Source organism: Callospermophilus lateralis, chromosome 14 (assembly GCF_048772815.1).
Source record: "Callospermophilus lateralis isolate mCalLat2 chromosome 14, mCalLat2.hap1, whole genome shotgun sequence".
In the NCBI taxonomy this organism is placed as follows: Eukaryota; Metazoa; Chordata; class Mammalia; order Rodentia; family Sciuridae; genus Callospermophilus; species Callospermophilus lateralis.
This window is the reverse complement of record NC_135318.1, coordinates 12,513,233-12,536,968: the sequence shown is the minus strand read 5'-3', so window position 1 is coordinate 12,536,968 and position 23,736 is coordinate 12,513,233. Positions and strand designations below refer to the sequence as shown.

Sequence of the window (23,736 nt, the reverse complement as noted above, 5' to 3'; positions counted from 1 at the left end):
TGATGTCTACATTATCTTTCTTTTGTGGTGTCATATCTAAGAAGCCCTTGCCTAAACCAAAGCCCTGAAGATTTATACCTATTTCCTCCTAAGAGTTTTATAGTTTTACTTCCTATATTCAAGGATTTGATCCACTTTACAGTAATTTTTAAGCAATATATAACATGAAATAGGGATTAAGTTTCATTTTCATATAAATATCCAATATTCTCAACAGCATCTACTGAAAGACTATTTTTTCCCCATTGAACTGTCTTGACTCTGGTTGAAAACCAATTTATCATAAATGTGAGGGCATATTTCTAGATTCTTGATTCTATCCCCTTGATCTATACTGACCCACATGCCTATCTTTATGTTAGTACAATATTTTTTTTTCATTTACAAAGTTTTGTAGTGAGTTTTGAAATCAGTGAGTCCTCCAATTTTCTGTTCAAAATTGGCTGTTCGGAGTCAGTCTCTAGAATTTCCATGATGCTAGAATCAGTTGTTAGGTTCTGCTACAAAAGCAATCCAGCCAGCCAGCCAGCCAGAAAACAAGCCAGCCAGAATTGATGGGTTGTACTGAATCTGATCAGTTTGAATAGCGTTGCCATTTTAAGTCTTCTGATTCATGAACATGAGATGTCTCTCCATTTATTAATTTCTTTTACAATACTTGTTAATTTTAGAATGTTTTTCCATTTGTTTTGTTAAATTTATTCCAAGGTGTTTTCTTCTTTTTGATGTTACTGTAAATGGAACTATTTTCTTAATTTTCATTTAGAGAAATTTCATTTCTATTTTTATACTCTGTGAGTACATAGAGAAATAATTGATTTTTGCTGATCTTGTATCCTTCAACCTTGAGCTCATCAGTTTTAACAGATTTTTAATGGATTCCTTAGGAGTTTTCAATATACATTTGAAATATACATTCAATGTATATTTTTCAATATTGTCATTTGCAAATAGAAGGAGGTTCACTATTTCTTTTCAAATCTGGATGCTCTCTAGAATTTTTCAGTACTAGATAAAAAATTTATGAAAAACTTAATATGTGGATATATTCAAATCAATAGTGCATAGATTAATTTTTAAAACAAAAGTAAGGGAAAGAAAAGTGCTATAGAAGAGAAAAAGCAGAAAACTCAATGAATTAGAAAGCAAGGAAATTGATTCCCATAGCACTACTACATTATTAACTAGCTGTTTTGCATTCTTAATGAGGTAATAATCCTCTTAATGAGTTTATAATCCTCTTTTGGTTACACAAGGGATTTTCAAAATCTTTTTCCATTTGATATACCATGAACTTTGGGGAATAAGGATAAATTTCTTTAGTTTATTCAACCATTACAACCATGATTTTACTACATGTATTAACCATCCTCTCTCCTTTACCCCTCACAAAGGAGAAGAAGGTTACCACAAGTGAAAGAGGACACTAAAGTATCTTCACATTGAGAGAAAATGTAACTATCAGGTAAGTATAGTAGATAACATTACAAGATATTTATAAAAAGTTACCCTCTTGGGAACAAGCTGGAATATAAATAAATGCTTCAGTGGCTTGTGGAAGAAAAGTAAAAATCAACAAATGAACAAAGCATTTACTCTGTCAAATAATGCACTTTTAAAAACTATAAGAACAATATGGATATTTAAAAAAAATAATAAAAATGTGTTCTAAAAATATATATTATCTGAAATTTTATCACAGAAAGTCATTTTTAAAACCCAAATTTTAGATTCCACTTTTTAATTATAATTTTGATTAAAATGGCAGAAACTTTTCACTATATATAAAAATTAAATTTTTCTACTAAACAATAACTATCTACCCTCCCTCAGCTTTGCTTATATTGATAGTAGTATAATAATAAATTATACTGAAGTATTTTATCTTTCATGTATTCTGGAATCTTACTTTTAATCTCTGGGATAAAGGAAGAGGACTATCCAAATAAGTACCAGGCTCCCTGTCTTTTTTATGACTTTCTAGACAACTTTGAGAAGTTTTTGCTATATCTAGAAAACATTTTTCTTCATTTCCGGTTGTTTTATAAGACTTGACAAACAGTTCAGTTTCTTTAACATGTAACTTAGGGTTACTCAATTTGCTGTGGTTGTGTCCTTTGAAGTGGGCTGGGCTATGGTTCTGAGAACTGTAACTCATTTTTTGAGTTGTGCACTTAGCTTTCCCAAATATTGGGGTACTTTCTTCGTCAGAGGAATGTCTGTCAAAGAAAACACTATTCTTCATGGTGATTTTTTGAGTGCGTTGCCTACCAATTTTTCTACTACGATCTAAAGCAGGATGTAGTGGTCCAATTCTAATATCAGAGGTCTTTACTACTGGGTTATTGACAGGATAAGGTATGGAAGTACTAACTTTATAGTTTTCTTGATGTAGCTGGTCTCCTTTTAGGAAATGAGACTTTCTGGATTCATTTTGCAAATGAATTTCTGGAAGATCTTCTGAAAGATGCAATAGACAATCAGAACTACTGTTATCAATACAAGATTCTTTGTCCCATGTTAGGGACACAGTTTTCAGATGAATATCTGGTTGTATATTATCCTGAGGATATGATGATTTTATTTGTATTCGTTTCTTTAAAGGCAAATCCTGAAGATGTAAATCACTAATGCCAGAAAGTAGATGCTCTTCAGGACTAATCTTTTGAAGATTCCCATGCAACACTTTATTGATGTTTGTGGTACACCATTCTGATTCAGATGACAACTGTTCTGGGATAGTTCCAAAGTCATCAGGGATGGCTGATAGGTCTGATTCAAGTTCTGATTGTTGTAAAACATGAGAGAGAGGGTTTATTTGAATAGCTGAAGAATTACTAAAAGAAGTATCTTCCCAGTCAATGGTACTCAAGTGTAGGTCAGTAATTGCAGATATATTATAGGATGAAGTATTGGGCTGATTAGATTCTGAAATTAGAGACTTACTGACATCTTTAATATCCTGTATAGTCAAAGGTCTTGAAGAAGACATTTGCTGTTGTGTACTCAAATAAGGAGCATTCTCAGGTAAAAGCAAGCCATTAGATAAGGCAGAAATAGATTTCTGTGGTAATGGAGGATCAGGAGAAATTTCCAAATTTAACTTGGCATTCTGCTTAAGAAAGATTTCACATGTGGGGTTTAAAGTCTTAAATGACTGAAAACTCATTACATCATCTGATTCTGGTGAACTGTTTCCTTTAGGTTTAATTTTCATATCTGAAAAAGAAAAAAATATAATAAACAAGTATTTTCTTTTCCTTAACTTGGGTAAAAATACATAGTTCAGATCAGAAATCTTCTATGTAAGCTGTTTTTATTGCCTTTTCTCTGTTCTTTCAATGCCATCTCTTTTAAAGAAAGATAATGTTAAAGTCATAGAAAACTGTCTATTCCATTTCTTATCCAGAATTTTAACAATTACTAGGAGAAATTAGAACCAACCAACTTGAAGTTCTCTTATTTTCTTTTTTTCCTTCCCTCCTGATACTGGGATTGAACATGCTAGTAAGCACTCTACTACTGAATTCCATCCCAGCCCAAAAGTTTTTTATTCTTAAACTGCTGCTACCATCTCTGAAGCAAAAAAATTTCAAGTTCTAATTTTCAGAGGAATCTCCTATTCAGTTTTTCCAGACCAAAAATAAATAAATAAATTCTATACTATTAGAATAGAGATCTTATAAAGCCAAGTTGCTTTATAAGATCTCTATTCTAATAGTATAGAATTTATTTATTTATTTTTGGTCTGGAAAAAACTGAAAGGAGATTCCTCTGAAATTAGAACTTGAAAATTTTTTTGCTTCAGAGATGGTAGCAGCAGTTTAAAGAATAAAAAACTTTTGGGCTGGGATGGAATTCAGTAGTAGAGTGCTTACCTAGCATGTTCAATCCCCAGTATCAGGAGGGAAGGAAAAAAAGAAAATAAGAGAACTTCAAGTTGGTTGGTTCTAATTTCTCCTAGTAATTGTTAAAATTCTGGATAAGAAATGGAATAGACAGTTTTCTATGACTTTAACATTATCTTTCTTTAAAAGAGATGGCTTCTGAACAGAACAGAATTGAAAAGGTCATCAAAAATGTTATTATGTCAGAAGTTATCTCTTCCTCTCTTTTGAAATGCTAGGCATCGAACCCAGGACCTAACATTGCTAAACTAGTATTCTACCACTGACCTATACCCCAGGTCCCATTATAAATCTCTTGAGGATATTCCCAAGCAGTTGATAATCCCCAAGAAGATGATACATGAAAATGCATATATGTAAATTTATGATGTGATATAAAAATAATAGACTAGACTCCCATGTGTATTCTATAAGTGGGCAAAACTACATGCAAAGCCAAATTATAATGAAAACATCTGTAACTTTATAGCAGAAGCAAAGGAAACAGGTGATCTTAAGGTATTTCTTGTTTAAAATCAGCTTGTAGTCCACTTCTTCCCTTAGGAATAGCTCCCACAAGGACAAATAAAAGTTACCTGTTCCTCAGTTCCAGATAGGAGAGATTCACTGTTAAACTGGGTAATATTTTCTTTCCTGAAAATACATTAGTTGGTAGAACTGTTCCTACATAATTTCCAAATTCCTTAGCCTTCAATTTTCTTACTATTGCTTAGAATAGTTACCTATTTCTTTTTCTTTTCTTTCGGTACCAGGGATTGAACTCAGTGGCACTCAATCACTGAATCACATCCCCAGCCCTTTTTGTATTTTATTTGGAGACAGGATGTCTCACTGAGTTGCTTAGGTTCACGCTACATTGCTGAAGCTGTTTTGAACTCAAGATCCTCCTGCCTCAACCTCCCGAGCTGAGATTATAGGTATGTGCCACTGTACCCAGCTCAAGTTACCTAGTTCTTTATATAATTTTATTTTTCAAAGTTTCCTACAATTTAAACTTCTGTTGAACAAATCTACTCTTTAATTCATGCAAATATAATCACACAATCTAATTTCAAGAGCAAATAGATATAAACTTGGGATCATTTTCTATTTTAAATTATGTGTACTTTACTTGTCTCTAAAGATAATTCAACTCACAAAATTTCTGTGACAAAAATAAGAGTAATGTGACAATTATAAATTCTCATAAAACTAAACAGAATAATGGAAAGGAAGGGTACCCTGTGACTATTCAGCAATTTCAACTGTTTTAGAACTAGTTATATATGAAATCCAATGATTAGAACTTTTATAGAAGAATTTTTTAAAGAATACATTGATATTATTTTCTTAAACATTACAAAATAAATACCAACTTAAGATACCAAAAATCACTTGTGAAGTTTATCATATTATTAATCAAAATCTATTTAAAATAATACAAGTAAATCAGTTTACACAAATAAACTAAAAAATTAATGTATGGTACATGCTTTATATGCATCTTATGTTATATGTAGATACACACACTTACTACACATATATGGTCAAATATTTTACGTTAAAACATTTTTCTTATATTGAATACCTACCAGGCTTTTCCCATTCTACTTGAAAACAATGAACTCCATTTCTGATTCGAGGTTTAACAATTCTGAAAAATAAATTCATCTAATGAAGTCTAATTGTATGTGTCATAGAAATTTTCAATTTACAGACAGAATAATTCAATTGCTATTGATTTTTATTCTAAGTAAAAATCAGAAATTACTGCCTGGTTATTCCTTTGAGTAGTTAAAAGAATAATTTTATATTTGGTGCACAAGATTTATAATTGTTATATTTTTCTTAGTAAACTGTTCCTTCTTTATTGGGCAGTGCTCCTTTTTTCCATAATGATTTTCACTTTGAAGTCTATTTTATTACATTATTTGGTAAGTATGTGCCTGATAAATCTTCTTAAATCTCTCTTTATTTTATACAAACTTGCTATTATTTTGTATGTTCTTAGTAAACACAGTATCCACTGAACTTTGCAACAGATGTTTAATCCACTCACATTTATTGTGATTACTGATTAAATTGGACGAATTCATAAATGTTATTTTGTGTTTTCTGTTACCAGCGTGTTCTTTGCTACTTCCTCCTTCTTATATGATTTTGGTTTGATACTTTTATTTTCTTATTTTAATTTTGTTGGTAAGGATGACCGAGATTATACTTCTTGTGGTTACTCTTTATATGTCTGAAAATACCTTTTCTGTGGAAAATGTTTTAATAATTTCTAGGTGACCAATCACTTCACTCGGTAATGAATATAAATATAAATAAAATATTTCACTTTGAAATATTAGTCCATTATTTCCTATCAGCATCTATTACTGTTATGAAAGGTATGTGATTGTCATTCCTTTGCCTTTTGTCATTTTTGATACTTCCCCCCAAACTTTTTATTTTGAAAAGTTTCAAAACATTAGAAAAATCACAATAGTACAAAGAATATTAACATGGTTATTGAAACTTGCCAGTCTTAATATTTTGCCAAATTTGTTTTTTCCCATTTGAAAATTAGTTGCATACATGCCTTAGAACATCACCCCTACAAAGCCCATATATGTGAAGATTTCTTCTCCTTAGCCACAAAGCAAGCTTCAGAAAATTAACACTATTATACAGTTCATTTTGATTTTCTCTCTCTGTACTTAAAAATGTACTTTGTAGCTTCAAGAAAACTCAGAATCCAGCCAGGATCACAATATTTTGCTTATATTTTCATATCTCTTTAATCTAGAAAAATTTTATAGCTTTAAAGTCTTTATTATATTCATAAAGAAGAGTCCAGAATGGCAGTTCTGTGAAGTATTCCTCACTTTGGATTCATTAGACTATATTTTTCCTCATTAGATTAAGATGAAACTTCCTATGGCTAAAACATTACATAGAACTGGGGCTATAGCTCAGTGGTTAAGCACTTTCCTAGAATGCATGAGGTCCTGCATTCAATTACCAGCACTGCCAAAAAATCAAAAATAAATAAGCACACACACACACACAGACACACACTCACATACATGCAGATGATGTGATATCTTTATTAGTAGTCATTACTAACTTAATTAAGCTGATCTCTACTTCTGAAGGTACCATTTTTCCTTTGTAATTAATCTATGGAATGACAGTTGAAATCATACTTTTTTCCCAGCAATCTTTCATCAGTGTCTTCAATATTTGTTGATGATTCTTTCTTGACTTATTTATTAGCACTTTTTAAGACATTCTTTTTATGCTCAATATCTAGATATGCTGGGTACAATATGCTGGATTTATTTATTGTACTTGGAATATAAATTTTAGAAAACCTTATCAAATGTTATCTCTTCAAAAACTACTTTTCAGCCAGGGACAGTGGCACATGCCTGTAATCCTAGTGGCTTTGGAGGCTGAGGCAAGATGATTGCAAGTTCAAAGCCAGCCTCAGCAATGGAGAGGTGCTAAGCAACTCAGTGAGACCGTATCTCTAAATAAAATAAAAAAGGTCTAGGGATGTGGCTCAGTGATTGAGTACCTGAGTTCAATTCCTAGTACCAAACAAACAAAAACTACTACTACTTTTCCTCCTAGTTGGTTCTAGAAAACAGGTAGAAATTCTCAAAGTATTCTCAAGTTAAACTTAAATATTTTTCATTAGTGTTGTCTTCTGTGTGACTTGATTAGTAGTCTTCTAATACTCCAATTCTCTGTGATCAAATTAAGCCTAGAGTCCCATGGTTAAATGACTTTTTCTTAAAAGACTTTATCTCTAATTTTTAAGACTTCTAGAAGTTCACTTTTTATATCCATTTATTTAAAATCATTTCTATCTACTTTGTTTTGTAATTTCATCTTCTTACGGAAATATCCTTCATTTCCTTGAGACTTCCTAGCATTCAGAAAGGCCAATAAATTAAAAAAAAAAAAATTAAAAACCATCAGTGTTAACTACTTAATAAAACTGACTTCGAGTGAATTCATGATGCAACTGTTTTTAAAAACTATTATATTTCTTTATCTACAATGCATTTTTCTTCGATTCTCTCATATTTTTTTTTTTTTAAAAGAGAGAGTCAGAGAGAGGTGAAAGAGAGAGAGAATTTTTAATATTTATTTTTTAGTCTCGGCGTACACAATATCTTTGTTTGTATGTGGTGTTGAGGATCGAACCCGGGCCGCACGCATACCAGGCGAGCGTGCTACCACTTGAGCCACATCCCCAGCCCGATTCTCTCATATTTTATCTCTGTTCTCACTTCTACTTCTCCATTTCTTGCTGAGTATTTTTCAGCAGCAATTCCAGCCTAGTTACTGGGTTTTAAGAAACAAATCTGACCCTATCAGGCCTTGGTTTTAGTCCCTTATTCCCTCTATACTTTTGTTTCTTTCCTAGTCTACTGAAATTGTTATCTTGTTAAGTCTAGCTCTTTTTATATTTATTTCTTTTGATAACCTATTATTACTGTCTTTGAAGTAGGAGAATATGTCAAAGCATGAATTGACTATGTTGTCTAAACTAAAAGCCCTGAATATGCTTTTCATGTCCCAGGAGGTTTTTCCTCCACCTTTGCAAAATAAAGAGCTACATATCCCACTTTTAGAGATATTAAGAATAGTTTAGGTCATCACATATTCTAATTTCATATAATTCTTAAGCTACATTACCGTATTGGCTGTAATTGTTTAGAGTTCCTTCTACCAAGTTTTCTTTCTTTCATGTCATAGCGGGTCAAAAGTACCAACAATTTCTCACATGCATAGGGATTGGGCCATTCCATTTTTTCAAGGGTAAATCTCTGTAAATATGATAAAAATAAGACAAGACTTTAAAAATTTCTTGGAAACAAATAATACTCTTAGGTGTTACCATTTTTCCATTATAATTTAAATTAAAATTAATGAGAGCATTACTAGAAAGAACTATGAGCCTTCTAAGGAGGAAGCACTGAACAATGATGAAGTTCTAAGATTCTTGGTCTGAATGCCAGCACATTTCCTAGACTTTGGGTTAGGTAACTTAACCCGTCTAATGGTTAGTTTACTCTGTGAAATGGAGACAATATAACCTAACTCACAGATTATGAAGATTGAGAATATATGTAAAGTATTAAATGCAATAGTAAATCTTAAGTGGTCACTAAATGTTGGCTGCAATTATTAATATGGTTATTGAAAGGGGCAAGTAGCAAATAGTTACAATTTATTGAGCAATTTCTGTGCCCAGAGCCACTATGCTAAGGGATAATAAACATAATCTCATTTAATACTTATGGTAACAAGTAATGTTATTTTTGTTTTGAGGATAATGCATATTCCAGGTCACATAGTGATGACAGACTGTTCAAATTTATATCTAGATCACAGATTTCAAATCTCAATCCTTTTGTAACTCATATTGCCTTCCACATCATGCATGTGATCCTGACATTCTTTGATGGAGGCCCCCTCCCCACAAACATAGTCCCGGATACAATATGGATATATGGTAACTGGATATATGGTAATTAAGTCATTTTCAAAAAAAAATAGCATTATTTTGGTTTCTCTTATGGTATAGAAAGTATGTCCACTATGTGGCAAAGGAGTAAAGGATAAAAGTAAATACTAAAAAATATATGAATAGTCAATAGCTATCTGTTTTCATTTTTAAACCTCTTGAATAAATTCATTACTAACTTTGTACTATAAAGTAATAATTCATTTTAGGGTACCTGGAACAATAATAAATCAGGTCTTTGGTACCTGATTACCTTCATCAATTTATCTTTGTTCACAAGGAATTCTTGAATAACCTACCAGGGGGAAAAAAAAAGAGGAATTGGGACCATGAAACTTAAAAAGTTCATGAAATGAATATACAATTGAATTATTGGTTACCTCATGAAATGGGAATCCCTCACAACTGCAAGCTTTCCTAAAAATAAATTATATACATTATTACTATAATCAGACAATTACTGACAGAATCTGAAATGATCTTGTCCAATCTCCTATCTTTTAAAGAAAAATATTACATGTAGTTCTTAAACATTCATCAAGTTTACAGCTGAATAACAACTATGTCCTAAGATGGCTGAATTTTGGAGTGGAATCAAGAAAAGTATATGTATGACTAATCTAGATGTGGGAGGTTATGTGAAAAGAGTTCAATCACAAGTCTATATACAGCTCATGATAGGAAAAAAAAAAGTCTCAAAAAAATACCTCTTAATATTGTTCTCTACTCCGTTTAGTTGCCTATCATGTTCTGTCTGGTGCCATTCACAAGGACAGGAGTATTCACAGTCATGCGGTTCACAGTATCTATCACTTTTACATAATTTGCATCCATTACGTTCATGATCCTTAGGTGAGCCTTTATGGAGAAAGTATATATATATATATATACACACACACACACACACACACACACACACAAGAAAGTATAATTTTCAGTGCTTATGAATTACTTTCTACTGCATTTTTTTAATTATCTAAACTTTCAAAAATTGGTACTGCCTAGCATAGGTTTTAGTAAATTTGAGTTGAATAGAATAAAATTTGAGTTGAACAGAGTAAAAACTTTCTGGTTTATGTAGTAGCTATAGAAAAGCATAATGCAATTATTACCAAAATGATGATTTATTTAATAGAATAATTAATGGGTTAATAATTAATAATAGGGTTTCTTTGATTAGCATATTAAAAGCATATGCCAGTTGATTACCTCTGTCAGTGTGTAGCTCTCAGTTACAGTTATTTTTAAACTAGGCTTGAAACATAAATAGATTATGACTACAACATAGGCGTGGGGCCCAAGTTTCCTTAAACAGGAAAAGTGTGGTTACCTTCAACATTGTTTTGAGAGTATAGAAGAGCATGTATATATATACTTGATATGAGTTAAAGTTGTCATTTATAAAGTATCAAGAAATTATAGAATATCATATTATCTGTAAAAACATTTATATTCTTCTATGATTTAATTTATAAATTAACAAAGTCAGTGAAAACTTGCACTGAGATGAGCTAATAGGATCTCCTAATCTCGTTTGGGAGTGAAAGGCCTTTCTGACACAGGCTGTGTGCTCATTGATATATACATATTTTTTTCCTTTCCCTCCTCCTCTTCTTTTTTTTTTTTTTTTTTAAAAAAAACTAAGACTAATGGAGATCCAAGTTATTTTCAATAAGAGTGAATATATATAGAAATTAGTTTGAAGTCATTATCTTTACACGTAGTAAAAGTGCATTATGGGACAATAAATAATCATTTAAGTAAATAAATATAAATAACTGCCACAGGGAGCTGGGGTAGTGGCTCAGTGGTAGAGCATTTGCCTAGCATGTGTGAGGCACTGGGTTCGATTCTCAGCACCAAATATAAATAAATAAAATAAAGATCCACTGACAACCAAAAAATATTAAAAAAAAAAAAAAAAAAAAAAAAAAAAACACCAAAAAGTAAAATGGTTTCAATTCCATTTTTCCCATTTTTAAAAAAAGGATTTATATATTGAAAACATGATAATTTTAAGATCTAAGTAATTAGGTATCAGTTTGAAATTATACTTATTGTATATTTATCATCTGTTCACATAATTTCATTCAACAAATATTTACTGAGTCTATTATCTGTGTATAACAATTTGAATCTAAGGCATTCCCAACCTAGTGGGAAAAAGCCTTCAAAGTGTTATTAATAAAGGTATGAAAAAGTACAATGAGAACAGTAATGAAAGTGTGGATATCAGACTTTCATATCATGAGGATAATCCCTCTTGTCTGCTTACCTGGATGGCAGCACACAGAGCAGTGAGCCAGTTTTTTAGCTACTAGTGGTTGCACAGCAGAATAACATGATTTTTCATTCCACTGATTAAATCTGCAATAGAAATTGGTTTTTTGGGGGGGGCAGGGGTCACAAAAATCAAATGTCAATTTACTCTATTTCCTTTCACCTGACAAATTATCTTCCCTTTGGTGGGAGATAAATTTGATGACCTTGCCTGGAAAAACCCTCAGTCACAAGTTTTAAATGTGGCCTTAAGAAGAGCAGAATTGCCCTCTGGATGCTGTGGTGCATGCCTGTAATCCCAGCGGCATGGGGGGGCTGAGGCAGGAGTATGGTGAGCTCAAAGCCAGCTGCAGGAACTTAGCAAAGCCTTAAAAACTTAGTGAGACCCTGGCTCTAAATAATGTGTAAAAAAGGACTGGGGAAGTGGCTTATTTGTTAAGTGTCCCTGAATTCAATTCCCAGTTAAAAAAAAAAAAAAGCACAATTACCAAGAAGGAGAGAGTATATACCTATATGTGGGTATTGTAATCATATATTATATATTCACTCAGCATCTCTTTAGAAGGAGCTTGTTAGATAGCACTATATGGAGAGAATGATAATATATCTTTGCTCTCTTCTCTATATGCTAGAGTTTAAAACAAACAGAATGTGTACATGAACATTTTTCCACATCAGAAATGAGAGCAAAATGTAATATATAAACCAAATAAAACACTGATCTTCTGGTCAAAAACTTTAAGAAATCTGCATTAGTTGAAATGAGCATTTCTTAATCTGTTATGCAAACAGAAAAACATTACTCATTTAATGAAAAAAAATTAAATATATATTAGAGTGGAAATTTCTAATAAATAAAAGTTAATTTTGCTTTTGTTTAACATTCCATATTAACATAAAACTACCAAAAAGCTAGGTAGTAAGCATAAAGCATTAAGTACCCTGAAATGTGTCCCTCTACTTACAGAAGTTAAGGTTTCAATAAAAAGCTAAATTACCTCTTAAGATCTTTAGATAATATCTGGTACTTAGAATTATTTTTTAGCTGTTAGAATTTTACTCATTTACCACAAAGACAAAGTACAAGTTTGTTAAAAATTAGCATTAATCGCTTCTGGAAAAGTGATAAAGAACTAAAAATGGTAGTGATAAAGTGATAAAGATATAAAAATCAAAAGTATTCAGGGAAAGCCAGCATAAATTTATGAAAATTAGAATAATAGATAATTATAAAAAGCAATATAACTTAAGTACTTTTAAGTGTTAAGAGAAACACTTATGAAACTGCCCAAAGTACAAATATGCTGAAACTGTTTCAAGAATGCCCTGGAATTAGTCAACTAACATATTTGCTTGCTTTTCCTTCTTTTTACTATTCTTCAAAATTCCCAAATGATTCCTTCACACACCCCAATGCCAAAGTACACCTTTTCTTTCCTGCTTTGGCACAGTAATCACTGGTGTCAATGATGGATTTTCTGAAGCCCTAGATGTATTTTTATGGCTAAAAAAAGAAGCTTTACAGGAAAGAGTACCGGAATGTGAATTATCTTTCATGGTCATTCCTTCTTCATTTCTATCACTTAGTATTTCTTTTTAGGCACTCACCACCTATCTCAACCTATTGGGGCCAAGACTGTTGAATTTTCCCTGTGTCCCAGTTCTTTTCCTCCTCATTTATTCTATAACTTAGTAGTAAACAGCCTGTAGCAAAATGTCCATGGTTATAAATAAAAGCATTTCTAATGGTACTAATAGTGTTTAGTGAGCTAATAATGTATCTTTTAAAATATTTATATACTTAGAACATATATTCTCATTTTCCCTTTGGAAAGTTTTAGAATAAATAAAAATAAATTATTTTAAATGAAAACAGCAATTTAAAAACACAAAGACCCTTTTTTTGAAAGGCATAAACCTGTTTGTGATACTATTAAATTTGACAAGAATCAAAGTCCAATGTTGCAAGAAAAAGTTATTTTTAGTTACCTCTCAAGCAAACTTTGACCTTTCAAAATCTGTATGAGTTTCAATGCTTGCTCTTTTCCAACTCCAGGGACTCCCTTTCAGAAAGGGGAACAAAAAATTCAAATGTTAATAACCAGCTAAACAAAGTGTAGTGAGTTCTTCAATGGAAGACTGTGCAGATGAAAGAAACAAAAAGAGAACTCTGTATAATGATAGAAAAATATGTAAGATACATTGTTACATGTGAAACCTAACTGCAAAATAATGTATGATGTAGATTTGTTAGCAATTATATTATTAGACTATTAAACAAAAAAATTGAGATGATATGCCAAACCACTAATAGTATTTTTTTAAAGTTGTAGTTGGACACAATATCTTTATTTTATTTTTATGTGGTGCTGAGGATCAAACCCAGGGCCTCACACGTGCTAGGCGAGTGCTCTACTGCTGAGCCACAATCCCAGCCCTACTATTTTTTTTTTTTTAAAAGGGAAAAAAGAACATAATTTTAGAGGGCTTTCACTTACTAAGTTAATTATTTCAGTAATTTTATTTTTTTTCTAACTTAACATTCTAATTGTAATCAGGAAAATTAGTTTATTTAATTATATGAACATTTAATATTTAAAGACCCAGAAACATAAAAAAGAAGAAAAGTTTGAAGTTTATTAAAAACCTCATAAAATTAAAATGTGAATTTCAAATGCACAAAAATTATACACACAAACATATTCACATCACAAGTTCTGGTTTGAGTCTATTGGTTCTTGGTTCCTATCAAAGTTTATGAATGTATTTCTATTAGTAAGGCTGCTATTTGTCCATTATGTACTAAGATAGAACACCAGTTTCAAAATACTTACAAACTGGTTGGTAATGACCAATACCCGAGCCCCTGAATATCTGACTGCCAACCCACCTACACCCAAGATCCAGCTACTAAAAAGCTAGTCCATGCTACAGCAGAGGCTACCTGGAAGTCAGTTCCATCTCTATAGTCTATGACTTTGGCACGCTAGTTGTTAGATACTTTGAACTTCCTATATTAAATTATGGTAGTCCATTGTCTTAAAAATCTTTAAGACACCATTAAGAGATAGATAGCATCTTTGTTTACAAAGGATACAGAAAGTCAAGCTAGCTAAGGCTTGCTGCATATTGTAAATACCATTGTAGCTAAAGCTGGTTTCTGGGAGTTTAAGTTTTAAGTTCAAACTTGTTGAATTCAACACTGAGCCATTTTTAGATTTTAATTATTACATATAAGAAAATAGGATCTTTTATTTAAGAAGAATTACAATAAAATAATAGTTTGTTGTATTTAAAGGTCTTTCCTTCTGCTTTCTTTTACCAGTTTAAAAAAAGTCATAGTGGCTGGGTGTGGTGGTGCATGCCTATAATTCCAGTGGCTCAGGAGGTGGAGGCAGGAGGATTGGGAGTTCAAAACCAGCCTCAGCAATTTAGCGAAGTGCTAAGCAACTCTGTGAGAACTTGTCTCTAATAAAACACAAAATAGGACTAGGGATGTGGCTCAGTGGTCAAGTGCCCAAGTTCAATCCTTGGTCCCCCCACCCTAAAAAGGCATTGATTCCTATAGATAGCCACTGACGACATGTTAGAAATCAAAGTTAATTATTTTATTCTCCTGTTTTTTCATTTCTCTTAGGTGCAAAAAAAAAAAAAAGTCATTCTTCTTCGTACTTCTTTTAGGAATAGAGGTAATATGAGGGATTTGTCAGGATAGAGATGATTTGTAGGGATACAATGATGTGAATACATAGTACTTACAGCGCCTGTCATTTTTATTTTTATGCACAGTATTTAAGAAAATGGGTTATTCTTATAATTCTTAATTTATCACTTACCTATTATATTTATTTGTTACAGAGTATCATATTAAACGTCCTAAGATATAAATTAAATGTTTCAGTGAACAAAACCTAGTGCAATGCTGAGTGGCATGGAAATATGAATGGCTTACCTCAATAATCATGTTGCTTAGCAACATTAATAACAATGAGCATGTGTACAATTGGAAATCTACAATGGATATTGAAAACTAAAAAAACTGACAAAAACAATGACAGAAAGTAGCATTGGCACGATATAAGAAAAGAGCAATTACTGTTTTTTTATAAGGGTAGTCAAACTTGAATGTGAATCTCTCCATCTAGAGTAATGGTTTAACTGAGATTCAAACTGTGTTACCATTTATCATGCTATTATATTCTGGTTTCTAACAGTCAGTGTCATATGTCGGCTCTTTAACACTATCTGAAACCAAAGATGCTATCTCTTTATAGTTTTTTAAAGATTTTTAAGATAATGTACTACCATGGTTTAATATAGGAATGATGATGTTCAAAATATTTAACAAATATTTTAGTTACTGAATGGCTTGTTATGCCTAAATACTTCAAGTTAGATTCTTAATTATATAACTACATTGATATTAATACAGCACGTAAGGTACCAAAAAGATACACATAAAGTAAGTAAACATGATTTCAGCTTGCCTTTGGAAGATAGTCACAGCCAAGAAGTATTGCTAGTCCAACAAGAGCATCTCTGTCCAAACCTAGTTTACTCTTGATAGATGACATTGTGTAACAGTCAATGTGAGGGTCCTAAAGAAAATAGATTTAGTTCAATTTTCAAAAGGTAAATGTTTACACACTAAACAACATTACAAAAACCAATTTGTCAGTTACCTTTCTTTCTTTCTTTTTTTTAGGGTACCAATCCTTTTTATTTTGAGACAGGGTCTCACTAAGTTGCTTAAATCCTTGCTAAGTTGCAGAGGCTGGTTTTGAACTGGTAATCCTCCTGCCTTAGCCTCCCAAGCTGCTGGGATTATAGCATGTGCCACCACACCCAGTAGTTTACCTTTAAAAGTTTAATTATTCCTAAAATTTAAGTAGAAAAATTATTCGGATGACTAGAATCTTCATAGACCCTGACACTTCAATAGACAGAAATAAAGTCATAGCTGTTTCAAAAACAGTTTAAAAAATAAACCATAGTGGATTATGTTTTCTTCTTTATTGCTTTTGATTTATAAAAATAGTGTATAATACATATTGTAGAAAATAAACATTGCCTATAATTGTATTGCCTTAATTCTTATTAGTACCTTGGTGCATATTCTTCCAAAAAACCATTTAACACATATATGTTAATGTTTATCATTAACTACATTTTTATGCAAAAGTAGAATTCCATGAAATACTATTTTGTAACATTTTCTCTCAACAATCTTCCTGGGTATCTTTTATGTCAATAATATATATCTTTTAAATGACTGCATGACATTTGATATGGATTCTGAGGCAGTGTTTCTCAGTGGCAATACTATTAGCACTTTGGGAGGGGTAACAGGATTGTTTGGCAGGAGGTTTAGCTTGCATGGCCTTTATAGGCTCCCTTGCTTAATTCTGAATCATTGCAAACAAATTGCCTACTGGCAGTATTCTCTGCTGAGGACCATGACTGTTAACAGTATTAAACCAGTCCCTTTCTATAAATGAACATTTGGGTTGTTGGCTAAATTTTTATAATTATTAACAATGTTACAATGAACATCCTGCCTTATTTACTTCTCTGCACACTTAGAGGTCATTTTGAGGATGAAATACTAAAATGGAAATGTGGGTCAAAGTGATGTATTTAGCATCTAATTCTGTGGTATTTTCTTGAAAGTGATTAAGGATTAAATCATGTGAAACAAAGTCTAGCCTTTAGTAGAAAAATCTACATTTTAAAGAAAAAGAATTATGTGGCCATAATTTTTAAAAATTTTTGAAAATTTATTTTTAAGTTGATAAAAAGCAAAAATTGTACATATGTATGAGGTATTAAGAATCATTTCAATATATGTATATAATCTGTAATGTTTAAATTGAATTAATCATATCTACTTCCTCAAATTTTATCATCATTTATTTATGCCAAAAATTATAAAACCTCTAACTCTTTGAAATGTATAGCAAAGATATTTTATTTTTTTTAAAGAAAGAGTGAGAGAGAGGAGAGTGAGAGAGAGAATTTTAATATTTATTTTTTAGTTTTTGGCGGACACAACATCTTTGTTTGCATGTGGTGCTGAGGATCGAACCCAGGCCACATGCACGCCAGGCGAGCGCGCTACCACTTGAGCCACATCCCCAGCCCCTAGCAAAGATATTTTTAATAACAGTAAACATTTTATTTAGCAAATGCTATTTGCCAGGCATTACATTAAGCATTTTACATATATTATTTCATTTAATCAGCCCTTTTAAAAAGGTAACTAACTTATAAAGCAAACACTAAAGAAAGAAAACAAATACCTTTGTACTTATAGTGAAATTCCTGTAGACAGTCTGGGCTCCATAGAGGAAAGCATCACCGTCATTGGTAAGGCAGCCATCTACCTGGCCACTGGCATTGAGGTGAGCACACATGGCTTCTGCTTCTCCAGCAGCCTGAACCCAGGGGATTCCTAGACATTCTAGCATATCTAGGCACTGAAGCAAAAAGCAGGTGCGAGAAATAAAAATATATTTTTACTGCTAACAAATACTAATAGTAGCAATTTAGGCATTTTAAAAATTAAATTGAAAAAAATGCTTGGGAATTTGAACATTGATACTTCCTCTTAAGGAACACTATAACTTTTTTAGGTGTGATAATAAAAAAATCATATTGTGTTACTGTTTTTTCATGTTTTAGAAGCTATCTTTTAGAAAATGGCACCGAAATACTGAGAATATTATGGGTGGTATTTGCTTCAAAATAATGTGGGAATAAGACAGTGGGTAGAGACATAGATGACATAGACCAATTGTTTAAGATTGGTGATAAGTTACTTTTGTTTTAATTTAAGAATTTGTCATAAAAATTAAGATTTTTTAATGTTAATTATAAAGTAATATGGATGTCTTTTGTTCAATGCTGTCTTCAAATTCTGAAATATATGTGAATAAAAACGGATCACATGAAGATTCACACATGTAAACTATAGAACTTTAATAACTTCTCACATGACAGTCAAACCAATATGAACTTTAGTTTTTTTGGTGGTGTTGGGGATTGAACCCAGGACTTGTGCATGTGAGGCAAGCACTCTACCAACTGAGCTATATCCCCAGCTCCCAATATGAGCTTTTGGGAAGAAGATCCTAGTGCACAACTTTAGCTTGAAGACTTAATAACTTTTTCTTTTATGAAACTCTCATATTGTGGGGAAACCATAGTCATTTGTTGGTGTCCTTCTAGAAAAATCAAATGTCTGGGCAGCATGATTACATCATTTTGTGATACATAAATAACCCATTGTGAGTTTTCTTTGGATTATGGTTAAGCTACCCAACTGAGTAGCTTATAGTTAGCCATATGAACTAGTTCATCTTTTTTGTCCTATATTGTTCTCTCTGTATTGGGGAATACTTAGAATGCTAGAAAAAAAATTTTGACTTGTATTTTCCAGTGACTGACAGAATAAACACCTTTGGTTTAGACTTATTGATCACTTTCATGTTATCATACATACCAAAAACTTCTGCCAGGTGTTACCCAAGATAGATAAGATTCAAAAAGACAAAATACTATGTTGAAAAAAAAAATTACTTCTCAGGAATCTGGACAGGTAATTTTAGGGAGAAAATTTTATTACAGGTGTTATTTCTACCTTAAATACTAATAAGAAGCCTCCTTTCCTAATTAGCAAAGTCACTGCAGCTTCTTGTACCATTTGTCATTACAACTTTTTTCAAAGAACCAGCACAGAGGAAGTAATGAGGCTGCTTGCAATTGTTTTCTACTCTGTTCTTCTATCATGTAGGGGAGTTGGTATAGGAGGATGAATTATTTGTGCTTTTCATGCTCATACCTAAATGTCGACAGTGGATTAGAAAGATGTAGGGCCTGCCTACTAACTAGGAGTATAAAAATACAAAAATGAATAGACAAGCAATACTGAACTGACACAAAATGCCTTAGAGCACCATGATATTTAAAATGCAGTACAAAACCTTTCTTCAATTACTGACAGTTGTTAAGATGGAAAACTCACTAATTAAAAACTATTTTTTAAAAATCACATAATAGAAAATAGACAAAATTTTAGAAGAGGAGAAAAATCACTTAGTTTATGCAATGTCTTTTAAAATAAATGAAATTTTTAACCAAAACTGAAAAGAAAAACAGGGAAATTAATCCAAAGCAAATATATAGTTTATATGCTTAATATATAAAGGACTTATACAAAAGTAAAATTAAAACCTCAAGAGGTAAGTAGGTAAAGGACATGATGACCTCACTTAAAGACAGACTCAAAATAGGTGGCCAGCTTAAGTTAACCATGAAAAGTCCAAAACATAATAAATGTAACTAACCTTTGCTTCTGCATAGTACAAAGAAAAATCTGCCATCATCTATTGTTTTTTGTTAGTGCACCAAAATGGTTTATCTTACATTTGTACAGGTAGAAAATACGTGGCAAGAGCTACAAAATTATTCTAAAACTTTGGCTTATCAAATCATTTTGGGTAATTTTTATCTAAAATCCTAAATCACAAGAGAAAGCTACATACACAAAAAATGCTAATCATAATTTCATGTGTAATGGAGAACAACTAAAAAGCAACAATGGATATACCATGCAAACAATTCAGTTTCACGTATGTTGTACAACCACTACAAATTATGATTTTTGAAAAGAATATGGCAACAGGAAACTATGTGTATGATAAATGAAAAGCCCATGATCAAAATTATTTAATCTACTACTATGAATTTTTAAATTATATATTCAAAAAGAGACAAAGAAGGAGGCTAGAGTTGTGGCTCAGTGGTAGAGCACTTGCCTAAAATGTGTGAGGCATTGGGTTTTATTCTCAGCACAGCATATAAATAAATGAATAAAATAAAGGTCCATCAACATCTAAAAAAAATTTTTAAAAAAGAGACAAAGAAAATATTTTCCTTTTATTATATTTTAGAACATAACGTAATATATTTTAGGCACATTCTTTCTTTCTGTTTTTTGGGTACTAGGGTTTGAACCCAGGGATGCTTCATCAATGAGTTACATTCCCAACCTTTTAATATTTTTCTTTGAGACATGGTCTCACTAAATTTCTGACGCTGGCTTAGAATGTGTGATATTCCACCTCAGCCCTCTGAGTTTCTGGAATCAGAGTCATGCAACACCAAACCCTTCTTAACTTTTATAAAAATGTAAATTATAAAATGTTGTAACGTATAAATAATACATTATAATAACAATAATTACTTTATAAAATTACAAGACCTAAGGGAAGCCAAATATATGAACTATCTATGTATGAACTATCATGAATTTTGAATGAAAGAAGTATGAATTAAAAAGACCTCATGTATTTGGGAATTCTTTAAGTGCTGAAGATGTTATAAAAGATACTCAAGATCCTACCTACCATGAATTTGTTACTTTAGATATATTTTTCTCTAATTTCTCAGAATTTCTAAATGCCAATGCCAGGACTTGGGTTCAGATCAGTTTTACTCTAAAATATACACTCTTTTTTTGTATATAAAGGTCTTCTCTTCACAGTATAGCTAATGATTACTCAAGTTTACAAGGTTTATTAGAGTAAAATGTACTCTTTAATTAAAGTCAGATTATTAAGTCGAATCTGAATGCCTACCTCTCTTAAGACTGACTTAAAATGGGATCTCCCTGTTTTCTGAGACCATGCTTTTCCAGAAGGTCCAAACCGAATCTGATTCCTCTTATTCATGACATCAGCTTTCAGCTTTGGTGGTTCCCCTTCCATAACAAACACCAGTTTCACATCCATTTGTGTTAAATATGAGATACGAAAAAATAAGTTCCTGTGATACATAAATTAGTAATATATTAACCATAATATAATGACAGTGTAAGTCAAAACTGTATGACACAAAGGCAAAACCACTAAGACTAGTACCAAAAATATTAAGTACAATAACATTTTAATTACTAAGAGTTAGTTTACATGGAGTGGAGAAAACTGAATGTTTTTATGTGAGGGAGATTAACTACTATTCTCATTGCTATGTGAAAAATGATTTGGAGGAGGAGACTAAGAGCAGAGGAAGGGAAATGAGTGAAGGTGTTATTTCAGCTGTACAGATGAGAGAAGTTGGCATGAACTGAAGTGGTGTATATGGACACTGAGCAAAGTTTGTGAAAACAAAACATTTTACAATAGAACTGTTGGGCTGGGGATGTGGCTCAAGAGGTAGCGCGCTCGCCTGGCATGCGTGCGGCCCGGGTTCGATCCTCAACACCACATACAAAGATGTTGTGTCCACCGAAAACTAAAAAATAAAATATTAAAATTTCTCTCTCTCTCCTCTCTCTCTCTCTCTCTAAAAAAAAAAAAAAAAAAAAACATTTAAAAAAAAATAAAATAGAACTGTCAAGACTTATTCATGCACTGATGTGAGAGGTAAGACGGGGAGATAATGGCTCCCCAAATTCTGGCTTTTAGCAACTGATACATCCTACAGTATAGATTACGTGGGAGATAGATGTGTGAGTCTGAAGCTCAAAGAATAAGAGGTACAAATCTGTGAATCGTTAGTATAAAAATGGCATATTTAAAACTACTATATTTTAAAATCTCAAAAATCATCAGTATAAAATGGCAGATTTAGATATGCTAAATATATTTTAAGTTCTTAAAATATAAAAGAACAACAAAAAATTAAGTTTAAAGAAAGCCAAGATACCAAGAAGACACTTTATACAAATATACATTCACACTCTAAGAACTCTGATTTTACCTGAGGTGTGGCTTCATGACGGTTCCAATCATTTTTTTGACGGATTGGGCCTCACACACCCAGAGACTCAAATCAACTGCAATGGTTTTCCCACTAAGACTCTGCAAGTCGATGTGTTGTTTAATAGGCTCCAAAATTTGCCACAAGTCATTCACTCCCATTCTGTTGATTATCTACTGTTATTTGAAATATACTTTACAAAAAAATTTGTTAAAGGAAATAGAAGTTCAGAACATAAATTCAAACAGTATATTTTGAGCGAGTTCTGGAAAATGTGTAGAAGATTATTTTCATTTCTTTCACTTGTCAGCCTCAGCCTTTTATGAATTAAGAACACCTGAAACATTAAAAATATTTAAAAGTTGTTTTAAGTATCTTTGTTCTAGCTAATAACAGAAGCTTAAAAATGAAGAGATGGGAATAAAATGCAGAGATCCTGTAAAAAGAGGATGGGACCAGTCCTCTATCATAACGAGGAAAAACAAACAAAAAGAAAAAAGGAAGCAAGTGTGGAAAAAGGTAACAACTGAAGGACAGAAAAACCAAAGGGGGTTAATGAAAGAAAATTTTGGTGGAAAACGGGGGAGAACAAACAAGATGGAGAGTTGGAGGAATATGGAGTTATCTTTTTAAAAACTGCACTTGCCCCCACCCCCACCAGTACTGGGGACTAAATTCAGCTGTGTTCTACCACTGAACTACCCGTCCAGTCCTTTTTATTTTGGACAGGTTCTCACTAAGTTGAAGGTTGACCTCAAACTTGCAATCCTGCCTCAGACTCCCAAATTGCTGGGATAACAGGCATGTGACACATGCCCAGCTAAAGGATAATATCTTTTAAATTGCATGGGGATACATGTTTATTGTGGAGAATTGAAAACTTAAAAGTTTAAATCACCTATAGGTCTACTATTCAAAGTAAATAATGCTGAACAACTTTCCATGTATAGTATAGGACATTTTAAGAACAAATTGTTTTAACCTCTAATGTTCTTCTGTGCTTTGTTGTTTTTTATAGGCCAACCTTTCCTTTTTAAACACATTTTTCTTTTCCTTTGTTATTATCTGATGAAGATATTATATAGCACTCACAATGAGGATTAAGTCTGACTCTGCAAATTCAACCCAGATTATTATCTTCCCTCCAGAAAAAACAAAAAAGAAGGCAAAAATAAATAAGTCTAAAGGTCAGACTTCACCTGTATGTGGAAACTTTGTGAATAAAGATCACTGTATTATCTTTAACAGAGTCCATCTTAAAAGCAGATTTTCTCAAATTGC

The 23,736-nt window shown here is 32.0% G+C and overlaps 1 protein-coding gene across 1 annotated transcript; it reads right to left on the bottom strand.

Annotated features, from left to right (window-relative positions):
* Positions 1–1,834: 1,834 nt before the first annotated feature.
* On the bottom strand, positions 1,835–22,616 carry Gen1 (GEN1 Holliday junction 5' flap endonuclease). Its single transcript, XM_077105229.1, is given in 13 exon segments — positions 1,835–3,219; positions 5,046–5,052; positions 5,448–5,541; positions 8,583–8,713; positions 9,629–9,709; positions 9,795–9,831; positions 10,122–10,272; positions 11,690–11,781; positions 13,684–13,757; positions 16,182–16,292; positions 17,994–18,170; positions 21,333–21,519; positions 22,456–22,616. Coding segments are annotated over 13 exon segments (2,634 nt in total). The 3' UTR covers positions 1,835–1,888.
* Between the last annotated feature and the right edge of the window lie 1,120 nt (positions 22,617–23,736).